At 58.2% G+C, this 15862-nt stretch overlaps 1 protein-coding gene across 1 annotated transcript in view; it reads left to right on the top strand.

Annotated features, from left to right (window-relative positions):
- MYO9B (myosin IXB) overlaps window positions 1-15862 on the top strand; it is a 90874-nt gene that overhangs the window by 67423 nt on the left and 7589 nt on the right. Inside the window, 16 exon segments of the mRNA XM_068536779.1 lie at window positions 775-814; window positions 1889-2011; window positions 2893-2973; window positions 4777-4887; window positions 6641-6763; window positions 7758-7907; window positions 7991-8157; window positions 8826-9707; window positions 10428-10500; window positions 10649-10770; window positions 12543-12676; window positions 12958-13148; window positions 14396-14494; window positions 14605-14778; window positions 14888-14929; window positions 15139-15250. Coding sequence (XP_068392880.1) covers window positions 775-814; window positions 1889-2011; window positions 2893-2973; window positions 4777-4887; window positions 6641-6763; window positions 7758-7907; window positions 7991-8157; window positions 8826-9707; window positions 10428-10500; window positions 10649-10770; window positions 12543-12676; window positions 12958-13148; window positions 14396-14494; window positions 14605-14778; window positions 14888-14929; window positions 15139-15250 — 2624 coding nt within the window.

The following is a 15862-nucleotide window of genomic DNA, read 5'->3' as shown; positions in this document are numbered from 1 at the left end:
AACATGAAACCTGACACACACAGAACCTCACAGCCGAGCATCTTGCAAATCTGTGGGGAACCATTTCCTCAGCGGGTCTTAAAAACAGGCCAAGCTGCAATTTTTTAAAAACTCTTCCTCTCCTCTGCAAGATTCCATAAATGTCTAAGAGTGTGGGGTTCATCCCCCCTCCCTTGGCCAAAAGATCAGCTTTCATTTTTAACCTGCCAGTTCGAGTGCAAAGGCTCCGCTACCCAGGCCCCATCTCAGTTCTTTGCGAGACAGACCCCTGCCCTGCTGCCGGGGCGGGGGTCCAGAAGGGTCTCTGTGGACTGGCTTGATGTTTGCCAACGTGTAGCAAATAGAGCTGGGACACCTGGTAGGCGTCAGAGCCTCGCGGGATCCCCCGAAGCCCCATTTGGGGCATCCCACCATCGTTCTGTGAGATCCCAGCTCCCCCATAGCCAGCCCTGTGCTCTGCCCTGTAGATGACCAGCTGCCCCTTCTCCCAGACGTCCAAGTGGCCCGCAGACCAAGTGCTCCTGCCACCCTAAGGGCAGCCGCTGGCCCAGTGAGGCCGGTGTGCACAGTCACAGGAGCCACAGCCCCCCACACGTGTGCAGGGCAGCCCACCAGGTCCCCGGCGAGGCGGCGGCCTCGTTGCACTTGTGCCTCCGGACTCTTCCTCTCTCTGTTCTGACTCCATCTAACCCGCAAGGTGTGGCTTGCTGAACTAACCCAGATCCAGACATCGTGTTCTTTCTGTTCACAAAACCATTTTTAATATTTTGACAGGAAAAGTAAAGGTATCAAACAAAAGCAGATCATTCCAAAGGTAAACACGTGCGACACCGTCTGACACCGCCTTGCGAGCGCCTGACTGAAGTTTTTCTGGAAAACTGGGGCGGGGGGCGGGAGGTGGCTTTTAACATCTCAAGCTTCTTTGATTCCTTGCCTTTCCTATCATCTCCCCCTTCCCCTCTAGAAAACAGTGTCTCCTGTTGAAATGATACAGAGGTGTCTTTGTTTGGGTTTCCTAGAGGCAGGGCCTGTGATGGGGATCTTTGCACAAGTGGTGTATAAGGGGGAGCTCCCAAGAGAAACCCGAGGTGGGGGAGGGAGGGGGGAAGCAGTCTGGGCAGGGTCCGGACTGAGCCAGGAGGTGGGCTCAGCCTGATCCCCCGGGGGGCCCAGGAGTGTTTACCACAGAGCTTAGCTCGCCAAGAGGCGATGGGACCCTTCTGTCATATCCCCACATCAGGGGTCTTTAGCTGTGAGCCACCTCCAGAGGGCGGGATGGCTGCAGCGCCTCGTGGGCGTCCAGGGAGAGGAGGCCCTTCAGCCAGGGTGGTCCTGTCAGGAAGGGGGCAGCTGTGCACCGCTGGCAGCCAAGACCCCAGCAGCCGGCCTTGGGTCAAGTGCACCCAGACGCTCTGTCTAGTCTCCACGTACAGCGTGCAGACGGAGAGTAAAAGCAACCCCTCAGTCTGGCCAACAGGTGGGACAGCGCTAGTCCCCCTCGTCAGCGACAGTAAGGGTTGGCCCATGAGGGAGGGCTGGCCGGATGAGCGCACATGGAAACACGGGGTGCTTGGCATTCCTTGAGCTGCGAGGAAGGAAGCCAGCACTCCGTAGCTTTTGGCTTCTGGGCACTCGGGCCACAAGAGGCTGTAATCAGCCCACCCGGAGGCAGCGCCATCCACAGGACACAGCCCTGGCTCAGTCCCCCTGTCACCCCCACCAGGCCCACCTGCCCCCACCCTGTCTCTGACAGCACAGCCCCAAGACTGAGCCTCAGAGCTGCCACCCGGGAGGGGCATTGTTGTGGCTCCGGGGACGTCCGAGAGGCCTCTCCCAGTGCCTGCTGGGGCTTTGGGAGGGCAGGCCGGACCCTGTGTTTCTATCCTAGAACCTGCTGGACTCCAAATCCCTGAAGCTCATCATCAGTATGACCCTGCACGACCGCACCACCAAGTCCCTGCTGCACCTGCACAAGAAGAAGAAGCCGCCCAGCATCAGCGCCCAGTTCCAGGTAGGTGGCCCAAGGGGGCAGGAGGCGGTGCTGAACTCAGCCTGACACTCACGTGGCTGGGTCAAAACAAACCCAACACAGGCAGCCTACTGTTATCCCGGGGGCTCCTGACCTCGTCGCAGCTCGACATTTGGGGTTGGGTCATCCTCCGTGGTGGGGGCCGTCCTGTGAGTTGTGGGGTGCTGAGCAGCGTCTCTAGCCTCCACCCACCAGATGCCAGTAGCGTCGTCCAGTCATGACAACCAAAAAGTCTCCGGATCTTGCCAAATTCCCCTGGGGTAACAGAATCACCCCTGGTTGAGAACCACCAAGTTAAAAGAGTCATGAATCAGCACATGAGTTGATGTGACCACCGAATTGTATCCTTAGGTCATGTTTCCCTTTTTTTACCTGGTTGCCAGGAAGCTCAGGGACACTTTCTTTTTTTCAGTGGGGTCCAATGGCTGCTGGCCCTTTTTTTTTTTTTTTTTTTTTTTTTGTAATTACCTCATGTAGGAACTTCCACAAATCCTTTTTGGAAACAGCAGGCCAGAGACTAAAACCACTGCATCCATGGTCCCTTCTGAGGCTGACCCGTATTTTAAATCCCTACAAAGAGTCTATCTGGTTCCACCACCTTCCCCCCACTTTTCACCTGAGGCAGAAACAGGAGCTGGATGGCCCTGGGAAGATGCTGGCTCTCAGCCATGGGGACCCCTCAGCTCCCTTGGGGGCTCCCCAGGGTAGCACAGCCTCTGGTCAGAATGTCCTGCTGCAACCTCCCATGTCCCACATCAACACAGATGCCCCACCGCCGATACAGGCAGGTGACCTGGCTCCCCTCCCACCGAGGAGTGTGCCCCTGGGGGTCCCAGCTCAGCACCTTCCCCCTCTCTCCCCAGACGTCCCTTAATAAGCTCCTGGAGGCGCTGGGGAAGGCAGAGCCCTTCTTCATCCGCTGCATCCGCTCCAACGCCGAGAAGGTGAGGGGCTCCCACATCTCGGGGGAGGTGAAAGCCAAGCCGAGGTCTGGTGGCTCGGCAGGGGGTGTTCCTGTTGGGGGGGGGAGGGGGAGGACTGGTCAGGAGAGTCCTCAAGGAATCAAGTGTCCACACAGGTTTCGGGAACTGTAAACGTGTGCTTGTAGCCGGCTGGGGGTAGAGGGGGGTCAGCAGGAGGCAGCAAGGGCAACCTGGTGACGAGCCAAGAATAGAGACGTCGTCTGGAACATGGCGGGGCCCCAGAGAAAGTTTGTTTGAAGAGGGACAGGTCGGGGGTGCTCTTCAGATATATCCCAAAGGCAATCTGTGCAGAGAATGTGCTGGAAGGGAGAGGCTGAAGTCAGGCAACAGGAGCACAGAGCCTGCCGCTCATCCTGAACTTTCCGGAAAGACAGAGCACCAGTGGGGGCCCACGGTGGCGGGCTCAGCCCTTGCAGCCAGGCTTCCTTCTCCCCAGGGGTCCACTGGCCACTCCATCCCCTCAGGGACTTTGCTGGAGGCCATTTGGGACCTGGCCTCCCTCCCAGGCACAAACCGATCTCCGAGCAAGTGCCTCCTGGCCACTCTGTTCACCCACGCTCTCTGTCTCCACTCCTCCTGTTTCCCTGCCTCTCCCCTGCTCCTGGGATGCTCTGCTAACGTCCAGAGCCCAGCTTGGCCCTGCCAGGTGCCACGGCTTTCCGTCCCCAGGCGAGGACCTGGACTCACCCTGTCTCCCCTCCCTTCCCATTCCTGGTCCCCCAGTGGCGTCTCAGAGATTTCTGTCCCCCTTCCCTACCTTCCACCAGCAGCAGAATCAGGCCTGTCTTCTCCACCCATTTGGATTTTGCCTCAGCTTTGGGCAACTCGGGAAACACTCCATCAGCACCTGCTTTGGACAAGGGCCATGCATGCAGATCATTCTTTGCTGTAGGGGGCGCTATGCTATGCTTTTTAGTGTATTGAGTAGAATCCCTAGTCTCCAAGAGCCCACCACATACCAGAAGCCCCCCCCCCCCACAACCCAATCATGACATCCCTCCCCTCATGCCATTCCTTCCCCTCCATCCACTTAAAATAACCCCCACCAACATGGAGTCCAGGCCCCTGAGCTCTGGGCTGGAAGCTCACTGATCCAGCCTCATTTCAGCCCCTCCTCCCCCTCACCCCCACCCCTCCAGCAGCAAGCGTCTCCCTGCATCCCTGTCCACCCCTCGGCTTCCCCTTCCTCCTTCAGGCCTTCACCCAGATGCTCCCTGCCTGTCCTCTACTCGGCCCTCAGGACTCAGCCCAGGGTCCCCTCTCCTGTGACACCTCCCACAGGGGGCCCAGCAGTGTGTTCTATCTGCCAAATCCCCACTACTCACCCTGATACGTGGCACAGGGTATGAGTTTAACAGGTTTGGGAAGGGGCCTTTAGGAAATAACTCTTTGCAGCAAATTATCTTGAGTGAGGCAGTGAGAAGTGGCATCTGTCTCCCGGACAGCAGGGAATAGAGCAGATCAGATGGCCAAGTTTTCTAGAAGAGATGAATGCCTTAGGCATCACTGCTGAGTGGCCCCATGTCTTTATTCCAAAAAAAAAATGTCTGGAGCAAGGAAAAAAAAAAAACAGATCCTCCAGGTGCCCACGGCTGCCAGGTTGGGGACATTCCCGGATCAGCCCCAGCCCACGGGTGTGCCCTGACTGCATCCGTATCTGGAGTCCCGAGGGACGGCAGTCACGTGGGAATAGACACCTCCTCCCAGGGATCCCGTCCCCGGCCACCTGCAGGCGTCTGCCCTGATTGCTCGATCCTGTTTCAGAAAGAGCTGTGTTTCGATGATGAGCTGGTGCTGCAGCAGCTGCGCTACACAGGCATGCTGGAGACCGTGCGGATCCGGAGGTCAGGCTACAGCGCCAAGTACACGTTCCAGGTAGGATGCTCTCGTGCACATGCGTGGCTGCCTGGGACACTAGCCACCTCCAGAAAGAGCGCTTCTATGGAGCATGGGCCTGGCAGGTTACTTTCCATTAGGGTTTCTCCACGCTGGCACTGTTGGCATTTGTACCAGATCATTCTTTCTCATGGTGGGGGACATAGTTCCTCGCAAGAGGTGTGTTAAACCAAGTGGGGAAGAGGGAACTGCACAGGCAGATCCCTGTGCAGCTCGGCCCTTTATTGAGCATCTTCTGTAATACACACTTTCTTTCTTTCTTTCTTATTTATTTATGTATTTGTTTGTTTGTTTGTTTGTTTAGGGCTGTGTTGGGTCTTCGTTTCTGTGTGAGGGCTTTCTCTAGTTGTGGCAAGCGGGGGCCACTCTTCATCGCGGTGCACGGGCCTCTCACTATCGCGGCCTCTCTTGTCGCGGAGCACAGGCTCCAGACGCGCAGGCTCAGTAATTGTGGCTCACGGGCCTAGTTGCTCCGCAGCATATGGGATCCTCCCAGACCAGGGCTCGAACCCGTGTCCCCTGCGTTGGCAGGCAGATTCTCAACCACTGCGCCACCAGGGAAGCCCTGTAATACACACTTTTATACCCAGCTCTTTTATTCTGTCAACCAGCAGCAAGGGGGCCCTGGTTCCTATTTTCCCAATATGGAAACTGAGGCCCAAGGAGGTGATGACTTCAGAGATGACTCCCTGGGCTTTCTAGAAACACAGAAGATCACCAGTAACCTCAAATTGGTGAAGACCAAATTACAGCAGTTTCTCAACCACGTCACCATGGACACTTGGGGCTGGGTCATTCTCTGTGGTGAGGGCCGCCCTGTGCACCATTGGGTGTTGAGCAGCATCCCTGGCCTCCACCCGCAAGATGCCAGGAACACTATTCGCCTGAGTTCTAGCAACCCAAGATGTCTCCGTGTATCACTGAATGTCCCCAGGGGTCAACATGGCCCAGGTTGAGAACCCCTGGCTCATGCTGGGAGCTGGCAGCAGCTGTGTGGCGCTCGAGTGAGCACTGGGCCTGAAACCAGAGGTGGCAGCACCTGGTCCCCGTTCAGGTTTTACCCGTATGGCCTCAGGGACATGGCTTCATTGTGGCATGCCTCCCTTTTTCATCCACAGAGTGGGAATATCGTCTTTCTGATCCTGCATAAATAGGAAAGGCAAATTACCGAAAAGGGAGAAAATGCTGGTGTGTCTCATTAATGGCTTGGCTCTTAAAAATCTGGTGTAATTGTTTACTTAAAAAGGGCATACCTTGGGACTTCCCTGGTGGTGCAGTGGTTGGGATGCCGTGCTTCCACTGCAGAGGGCAAGGGTTCTATCCCTGGTTGGGGAACTAAGATCCCGCATGCCGCGCAATGTGGCCAGAAAAACTGGGGCAGTGGGGGGACATGCCTCCAGCTACGATTCAGCCTTATAATGAGCCAGACTGTGGGCCCCCCAAGAGCAGCTCCATCTCCTGGCTGCCCCCCAACAACGCCAGCACCCAGCAGGTCCTCAATGGTCACTGGCCGACTGACTGAAAGATCGGTGCTCTATGTCTGCGACAGTCTTCCTTAAGCTTTAGACTGTTTCAGAAAGTCCAAGATTTTAGCTTTGTCAGTACTGTTGACATCAAACCAAGTTTTGCCTTCGGAAACTCGGCTTGACCAGGGAATTGCTGGAGCCCCGTCTTCTTGTCGGGTGGCAGAAACACTCACGCAGATTCTCCTTTCTCGGCCAAAACCACCCAGGATTTCACGGAGCAGTTCCAGGTACTGTTGCCCAAGAATGCCCAGCCCTGCAGGGAGGTTATCTCTGCCCTGCTGGAGAAGATGGACATAGACAAGAGGAGCTACCAGATCGGCAAGACCAAGGTCAGTGTTTGCACCCCTCAGGGTGGCTGCAAACTGTCCCCCACCTTCTGCCACACACAGAGTCCTCCCACGGCCCAAGCCACTCACTGCAAAATAAGGGGCTCTGCTGAGGACGTGCGTTTCTTGGGGCCCAGCACGTTATTTCTTCCTGGAAGCCAGAGGGGCAGACCTAAGGTGTGGGGCTCAGGCATCAGACCATCACACCATAGAACAGGATGTTCAGGAACTTTGTAATGTCTGGCAGCTCCCCAACAGGGCTCTACCAGATGTGACAAGTCCCCTCACAGCGCCCCAACGAGTTAATCATATAGAGTTACCACGTGGCCCGGCAATTCCGCTCCTAGGTATCAACCCAAAAGAACTGAAAATAGATGTGCAAACAAATCCTTGTACATGTATGTTCGTAGCGGCACTAGTCACTTGCCAAAAGGTAGAAATAATTCATGTATCCGTCAACAGATGATAGAGAAACAAAACGTGGGCCATTCCCTTAGTGGAGTGTTATCCAGCCCTGATACACGCTTACGTGGATGAACCTTGAAAACATCATGCTGAGTGAAAGAAGTCAGACACAGAAGGCCGCAGATTGTGTGATCTCATTAATATGAAATGTCCAGAACATGTAAATCCATAGAGACGGAAAGCAGATTAGTGGTTGCCAGGGGCTAGGGGGGGAGGGGGATTAGGAAATGACTGCTAATGGGCACGGAGTTTCCCTTTGGGGTGATGGAAATGTTTCAGAGCTAGATAGAGGTGATGGCTGCACAATCTTGTGAATGTACTAAATGCCACTGAACTGTTCACTTTAAATGGTTAATTTTATGTTCTGGGAATTCTATCTCCATCTTTTTAAAAAAAAAAAAAAGTCCCCGTGGCCAGGTCAGTCAGCACACCAGCTTGGTCTCGCGCACTCCCGGGGTGGGCCGAGCAGACCTGCCCGGGTACAGGGGTTCTGGAGGCCGTGTTGACCCCTCCCGTGCCCACTCCCTGCTAGGTTTTCCTGAAGGAGACGGAGCGGCAGGCCCTGCAGGAGACACTGCACCGGGAGGTCGTGCGGAAGATCCTGCTCCTGCAGAGCTGGTTCCGGATGGTCCTGGAGCGCAGGCACTTCCTACAGATGAGGCGGGCGGCCGTCACCATCCAGGTCCTGAGGGGGCCCGTGGGGCCGGGGCCGGGGGTGGCCGGGGTCTCGCCCTCCCAGCCCCTGAACGCCCCCTCCACTCTCAGGCCTGCTGGCGGTCCTACCGCGTCCGCCGGGCACTGGAGAGGACGCAGGCAGCGGTGTCCCTCCAGGCCGCGTGGAGGGGCTGCCGGCAGCGGGCAGCCTACCGACTGCAGAGACAGAGCATCATCCGCCTGCAGAGCCTCTGCCGGGGGCACCTGCAGCGCAGGAGGTGAGCGGAATGGGACCAAGCCCCCCGCCCCCCCCCCCCGCCAGAACATGCCACTCACCCGAGGGTTGCCTGAGACACCGTCTGGCCAGTGGAGCTGTCTGGACACAGGGAGGCTGAGGAGGGGCTGGCAGGCATCTAGCCGTCTGGGCACACAGGACCCTAGAGAGACGCTCCAGGGCTGGTAGGTGGCACCTACTGGCAAAACCCCAGGTCACCATTGGCGGTACTCAGTCTCTGCCAGGGACCCCCCGCACCACCACTGCACCTGCCCACCCCAGGCAGGTTGGCAGAGCACCTGGATTCAGAGCTGGAGGGTTCAGGCCACCAGGACCAGCCATCGGGGGCTCCCCTCACCCCCGCTCACACACGAAGCCTGGGAATCGACCAGGCCAGGGACCCCAGAGGAATTCAGATCCCTCCCACAACAGACCTAATAAAAGTCCCCCTGAACCAGCCAGGCAGACGTGGCCACGACAACAAGAGGCCACTCCGTGTCTCCCCCTTCCCTGGCTGAGGAGGCTCTGCCTTTCCAGAAGCATCTCTGAGGGCCAGGGTCTCGCCACATGCCACCTGGCCCCCCACCCGTGCACCTGCAGGTAGAAAAGGGGTCCCCAACGCCCTGGGTGGATTTGTTCCTGAAACCACCCCCTTCACTTTCCCCCCACCAGCTTCAGCCAGATGGTGGCAGAGAAGCACAGGGCGGCGGAGAAGGAGAGGGAAGCCCAGCAAGCCGCCCGAGAGGAAACCGCAGAGGCCGGGCCGGGCTGGGCAGCTGGGCAGGAACCCGCGCGGGGCCCAGAACCATCCAAGGACGGCGAGCATTTGGAGCTGGAGCCCGAGGTGTGGCCCAGTGACGGGTCCCCCGTGGAGAGCTCCCAACCGGAGAAGGCGCCCCCAGCCCAGAAAAACGCAGCCGAAAGTCACGAGAAAGTGCCCAGCAGCCGGGAGAAGCGCGAGTCGCGCCGGCAAAGGGGGCTGGAGCACGTGCAACTCCAGAACAAGCACATCCAGTCCTGTAAAGAAGAGCACGCCCTCAGAGAACCTTACAGAAGGGCCGTCCCAGAGCCAGAAGAGAACCTCCCAGAAGACAGAAAGGAGGACAGAGAAGATGAAAGCCCTCGGGACGCAAGGACGGACACAGGGATGGCTCCTCCTGAAAAGCAGCCCGAGGAGCTCCTGCAGCCTGCGCCGGGCAGCCCGGTCTCCCCTGAAGCCCAGGGCGGGAGCCCCAGGCCCGGCCACGTGGAACGACCCACCAGCCTGGCCCTGGACAGCAGGGTCGGCGTGCCGGCCCCCGGTGCCACCCCGGAGACTCCCAAGGACAAGAGCAAGCCTGGGGTTGGCCCAAGGGCCCAGGACAGGCCCGAGAGCCCAGGAGGCTCCACCCAGATTCAGCGGTACAGGGACCCGGACGCCGAGCGGCTGGCCAGCGCCGTGGAGCTGTGGCGGGGCAAGAAGCTGATGACAGCTGGCCCCAGCACCATGCTGAGCCAGTCCCTGGACCTCAGCGAGCGGCACCGGGCCGAGGGGGTTGCCCTCACGCCCACAGAGTAAGCCCTGTACCCTCCTTTCTCCAAGGGCTGGGGTGGGCGGGCAGGGTCGGGGGATACATAGCCAAAGCCTGGAGCAGGACTAGGGCAGCACCATGCGTCCCAGAAACATGTGAGGCTCTGTGCCTGAGAGCTGACGCCAGGTGGGTGGGAGCCCCAAGGAAGAAGGGCCCAGGGGGCGGGGAAAGGCTCGGGGAAGACGAGGCACCTTCCGGGGGCCCTGGAGCCCCTGTCCAAAGGGGCCCAGTTCACACAGAAAGCCTCCAGCCTTGTGGAAGGTGGCCCCTTGGGTTGAGGTCCACCCCCCTCCCCAGCCTGCCTGGACCTCAGTTCCCTCATCAACAGTGGGAGTGATTACACGCACCCAGAGACTGAAAGAGCAGCTCTCGACACACTTGGACCCCGGTTGGCTAAATATCGGTGACTCCAAATCACCAGCCCCTTGTCCCAGAGGGCTGCCTGTCCAAAGGAATACAGAGATGCAGGAAGATGCAGGCCTTTTGCTAGGACAGGCTTTCTCGGCCTTGGCACAGTGGACCCCTGGGGCCGTCTCGATCTCTGTGGTGGGGGCCGTCCTGGGCACTGTGGGGGGCAGAGCAGCATCCCTGGTTTTCGCCCACCAGATGCCAGTAGCACTACCCTCTCCCTCTCAGTCATGACAACCCCAAATGTCTCCTACTCACCCTTGTCAGTAAAAGCCACATTTCTGTGATCTCGCAGGGAGAGGCGCATTTCCTTATCCACGAGCGACGTCTCCAAGCTCCTCTCGTCCCCGTCCCAGACCAAGACTCAGGTAAAGCTTTAGGCAGCAGCTCTCACCCCTGAGGGTCCAAGCGCCACCAGAAGGGAACGGTGGATAGAATGCATGGCAGCACCGGGACCCACACCTTCCCTCCAGAGAGGCCGCCTGCCTTTGCTTACCCAGCCCCTCTCCCCTACAGCCTTCTGCAGAAACCATGGACGGGGAGCCCAGCACGAAGAAGCTGGCCATCCAGAAGAAGAAGTCGGGTGACGCATCCCTGGGGACAGATGCTGGGCTGTCCCCAGGCTCCGTCGATTCTAAGTAAGTGTGGGGTTTTGGAGGTGGGCTCAGGCCGCCAGAGGACACCCAGGGTGTCCGGGTCCTCCAGTCCCAGAGCAGTCTGATCTCCTAAGCTGATCACACTTTTCTCACTTTTTTTTTTTTTTTTTTTTGGCCACATGGCTTGAAGGATCTTAGTTCCCTGACCAGGATTGAACCTGGGCCCTGGCAGTGAAAGCGCAGAGTCCTAACCACTGAACCACCAGGAAATTCCCATAAGCCGATTGCACTTATATGAAGCTCTTTTGGGGAGACGTTCGCTTAGCAGTTCCGTGAGGAGAAACCCATGCGGAGCTCGGGTTGTGGCCACATTGGGGTGGAATGATTCCCATTGAAACCTAGAGCCGGTGTGGGTCACCTCCTCTGAGGCCACAGACAGACAGTGTCCATTTGGCTGTTTATGGAATGAGAACCAGCTCCCAGCTCCTCCATCCCCACATCCGGGAACCCCTCCTTGGTCCTTAGATAGCAAAAACTGGGCCAAGGCTCTGTCCCCAGAAAGCCTCTGCCACAGTGCTCTAGGCGGTTCACAGAGCAGAGGGGTTGGGCCCTGGGTCAGGGGAGCTTTGACCCAAACTCAGGACGGGACCCTGAGGACAGTGAGGAACGGGCTGCAGTGGAAGGAGAGAGCCCCCTGCTTTCAGGAGACCCCACCACCAAAACAAAGTACCACAAACAGGGTGTCTTCAAACAATAGGAGTTTACTCTCTCGTGGTTCTGGAGGCCAGAAGTGTGAAGTCAAGGTGTGGGCAGGGCCGTGTCTCCCTCCAAAGGATCTCGGGGAGGATCCTTCCTTGCCTCTTCCAGCTTCTGGGGGCTCCAGGCATTCGTTGGCTTGTGGCTGCATCACCCCCCGCCTCCAATCTCAGCCTCTGTCTTCACATGACATTCATCTCTCCCCTGTGTCTTCTCTTTTTCTGTCTCTTATAAAGACACTTGTCATTGGCTTTAGAGCGCATCTGGGTAATCCAGGATGACTCAGAATCTTGAGATCCTTCATTTAGTGTCTTAGTCCATTCGGGCTGCTGTAACAAAACACCACAGATGGACCTGGAGCCTGGAAGTCCAAGATCAAGGTGCCAGCAGATTTGGTATCTGGTTCATAGACACCTTCTTCTTGCTGTGTCCTCACATGGCGGAAGTGGTGAGGGAGCTCTCTGGTGTCTCTTATAAGGGCATTAATCCCATTCATGATGGCTCCACCCTCGTGACCTAATCAGCTCCCAAAGGCCCCGCCTCCCGATAACCATCACACTGAGAGTTAGGCTTCAGCATACAGATACGGGGGGACACAAATATTCAGTCCATGGCATTTAGTCACATCTGCAAAGACCATTTTCCCAGATAAGATCATGCTTATAGGCCCCGAGGGTTAGCACATGGACATATCTTTTGGGTGGAGCCACCATTCACCCCATCACGTACCCAGTATCCATAGTACATGATTTGGTATTTATTCTTTAAGGTTTTTTTCCCCTAACCTTGTGCCTATAAAATAATCTTGGGGGAGGGGATGGGGGTAATTTCTTTTAATATGAAAATGGGGTCACGCTGTGACATCTGCTCAGCATCTCGCTCTTTTGCCCGACTGCCCTGTCAGTTCACACAGATCAACCGTATTTTTAGTGGCATCCCCTTCCAATGATAACCAAGAAAAGGGCTGTTTCTCATTACAGTAAGTGGACCCTTGCTTTGGCCTCACATCTGCCTTCATTTCCTGAGGCTTAAGCGGAATCCCTTACTTTGTCCTACAGATCCACGTTTAAGAGACTTTTCCTGCATAAGAACAAGGATAAGAAATACAACCTGGAGGGCACAGAGGAGACAGAGAACACAGTACCCGGGCAAGTCGTACTGGAAGCCGCCGCCATGAAGAAGAATCTAGAAGGTTGGTCTCCCGCAGCCTCAGGGACGGACAGCAGAGCCACTGGGGCCCCTGAGGACCGTCCCCAGATGGGGCCTTGAGTCAGCTGCGGGCCAAGCCCTGGTTGCGGGGCTTCGGGACTGGTCCCCATCCCCGGAGGCGCTCTCTGGCCGCGGACCTCAGTATGCGACAGCACAGGGCCCTGGTTCTCTGCACTCGTGACCATGCCCCAGAGGCCAACTTCAGTCCTCCCCAGGAACCCACTGCCCTTACCAGCCTCTCCTGCCTCCCGCCCCCCTCCCCAGCCCCCTCCAGCCACCAGCACCGCCACGCCACCGGCGAGAAGCACGCCAAGGAGCCAGGAGGCAAAGGGAAGAAGAACCGAAACCTCAAGATTGGCAAAATCACGGTGTCGGAGAAGTGGCGAGAGTCGGTGTTCCGCAAGATCACCAACGCCAACGAGCTCAAGTACCTGGATGAGTTCCTGCTCAACAAGGTGGGCCAGCCAGGGCCCTGGGCCTCCCCAGAGGGCCGTCTCCACCTGGCAGTTTTGCAAACCGTCACACCAAAGCCTTTATCAGGCGGGACTGGAAAGTCCAGGTCCACGGTTCCAACACACAGAAAGTTGTGGAAACCACACGCTTGTTCCTAAGTTTGGCATCAGCTGCTTTTCTGTGAAACCTGGCAGGGGTTCCCGAGAGATCGCTTATAGCCTACATTCATCCTGCTCGGTGGGGATGCTTACATTTTGCTACAAAATGTGTGTCTTATTATGGGGGGCTGCACAGAACGTGTGGAAGCGAGTCACACCTGAATCATCTGATTCTGGGACCCCCGCCCCTGCCGGAATCATCTAGAGCACACGTGCATGTGCACACATGGGTTGGGCGCCCAGCAGAGGCATTCTGTCCTGCAGTTCCTGCCCAGGAAGTTTGAGATCCGCTGTTTAAAGACACTTGGTTTGCTGTCTCAGAGCGCCCCTTGGGGACGGTGGCCCACTTTCTCACACATGTGAGAAAAGGGAAGCACTAGCATCCAGAATAATCTTCCAGGCAAGGCACCTGACACACCCGAGTCCTGCCAGGCTGCTCCTAGGTCATGTAACCTTTCTTTGTCCTGCCGCTCAGCTGCAGCTGAGCGCGAACAAATTATTTTATTTAGAACCCACTTTTACAAAACGCATGCAGTTCCAGGCAATGATTGAGCACTTAGCGTGTGAGACAGAGGTGAAGAAATCACAGCCTGCACTCAGGGTATTCATGGCCCCAGCTGCAGGCAATCCCACAGCAAACAGTGTGGTGTTTGAGAGCTTCAGAGGGAGACAGCGGGCTGACAGGGACAGTTGAGGGGTGGAGGCATGGTGAAATGACCGGGCCATTTGAGGCAGCCCCCGTCCTGGAGCACAGCCGGGCATTGAGCGCCGGGGTGGGGCGGCAGGAAGGGCCCCAGTTAAACCAGTGTTTCGCAACCAGGGGGTGAGTCTGCCCCCAGGGGACACCTGGCAACATCGGCAGATGTTTTTGGTCCCCACGAGCTACCGGCATCTGGTGGGGGAGGCCAGGGGTGCTGCTCAGCCCCCACAGTGAGTGATCCCCAAGACATCAGGGCTGCCAAGAGGGCCAGGATGTTTCCCTGCAAGCCCAGGGGAGCCAGGGAAGGACTTGGGACAGGGCAGAGCTATGGCCGCCCAGATGCCCGGCCTGAGGAAACGTGGGGTCAGCACATCTCTCCCTTCCTCTCCAGATAAACGACCTGCGTTCCCAGAAGACTCCCATCGAGAGCTTATTCATCGAAGCCACCGAGAAGTTCCGAAGCAACCTCAAGACCATGTATTCCGTCCCTGTACGTGGAGCCCCCAGCCCCAGGGAGGGCCCCCGCGGCAGACCCCATGCCCTCCCCCGGGCACCCCCGTCCGTCTGACTCACAGAGGGTCACACCCTGCATTGCCGCAGAACGGGAAGATCCACGTCGGCTACAAGGACCTGATGGAGAACTACCAGATCGTCGTGAGCAACCTGGCGGCCGAGCGCGGCGAGAAGGACACCAACCTGGTCCTCAATCTCTTCCAGTCGCTGCTGGACGAGTTCACCCGCGGGCACACCAAGAACGACTTCGAGCCTCCCAAGGTGGGTGCTACCGCTCCGGGCGAGGGAGGGTCCCGGCGCCAGGACGTCGCTGGGGTCGGGGTGTCCCCAGGGGACCCCACACAGAGCTGGCCTTTGTGCTCCCTCACAGCAGAGCAAAGCTCAGAAGAAGAAGCGGAAGCAGGAGCGTGCTGTGAGTATGTGTGTTCTCGCGTGCACGCGCACGGGTGTGCGCGTGTCTGTGTGTGCGCATGTGCACGCGGGCGGGCGTGTGATTTTCCTACCCGGCCCTAAGGGACCCCGGTCCTGAGATGCCACAGGCAGCGTCCCCGCTGTGCGGCCCCGTGGCGACCCCGTTGGGGGTCCACCTTCCCACTCGGCCCCCCGCCCCCACTGCTCCAGGTCCAGCAGCACAACGGGCACGTGTTCGCCAGCTACCAAGTGAGCATCCCCCAGTCGTGCGAGCAGTGCCTCTCCTACATCTGGCTCATGGACAAGGCCCTGCTCTGCAGCGGTGAGTGCCCCTCGCCCACCGATCGCCCACCGCGCCCCTGACCCCCCCAGGCCCCCCGACCCCCACCGCACAACCCTTGACCCCCCACCATGTCCCCAACCCCTCACGGTGCACCCAGGCCTTCACCCCAGCTACAGGGCCGACCCTCCCAGAGCACTGCCCTCACCACAGGGGCAGTAAGGCCGCACCTCACCCACTCAAACCCCCCGCTGTCACGCTGGGGCAGAGGCCGGTCCTCAACTGACCCCCAGGCCCCCGCCCCAACTCCGCAGCCTCCCCTCTGCACGCCTACCTGGGCGAGTCACCCTGGGCCCTATCTCCGGGTCTTTGTTCATGCTGCTCTCGCTGCCTGAAGTGCCGGCCCCTCCCCCATGTGCCAGGCGAGGCCAGTCAGTCCCCACAGGGACCCTGAGAGACAGGTGCAGCCCAGGGTGACCCAGCTGGCCCACAGTCAGGCAGCCGGGAGGTGGCCAAGGCCGGGTGGGAAGCCAGTCAGCCCCCCGGGCCCAGGCTGGGTCAGGCAGGCCTCTAGCACTGCTGTTTTCCTGCCAGGACCAGTCAGGGTTGGCTTTCTTTTCGGGCCAGGGTAACCTCTCCCCTTGGCCCCTGTGA

The sequence above is a fragment of the Eschrichtius robustus genome, chromosome 2 (assembly GCF_028021215.1).
Source record: "Eschrichtius robustus isolate mEscRob2 chromosome 2, mEscRob2.pri, whole genome shotgun sequence".
NCBI lineage: Eukaryota > Metazoa > Chordata > Mammalia > Artiodactyla > Eschrichtiidae > Eschrichtius > Eschrichtius robustus.
This window is presented reverse-complemented; position numbering and strand designations above follow the sequence as displayed.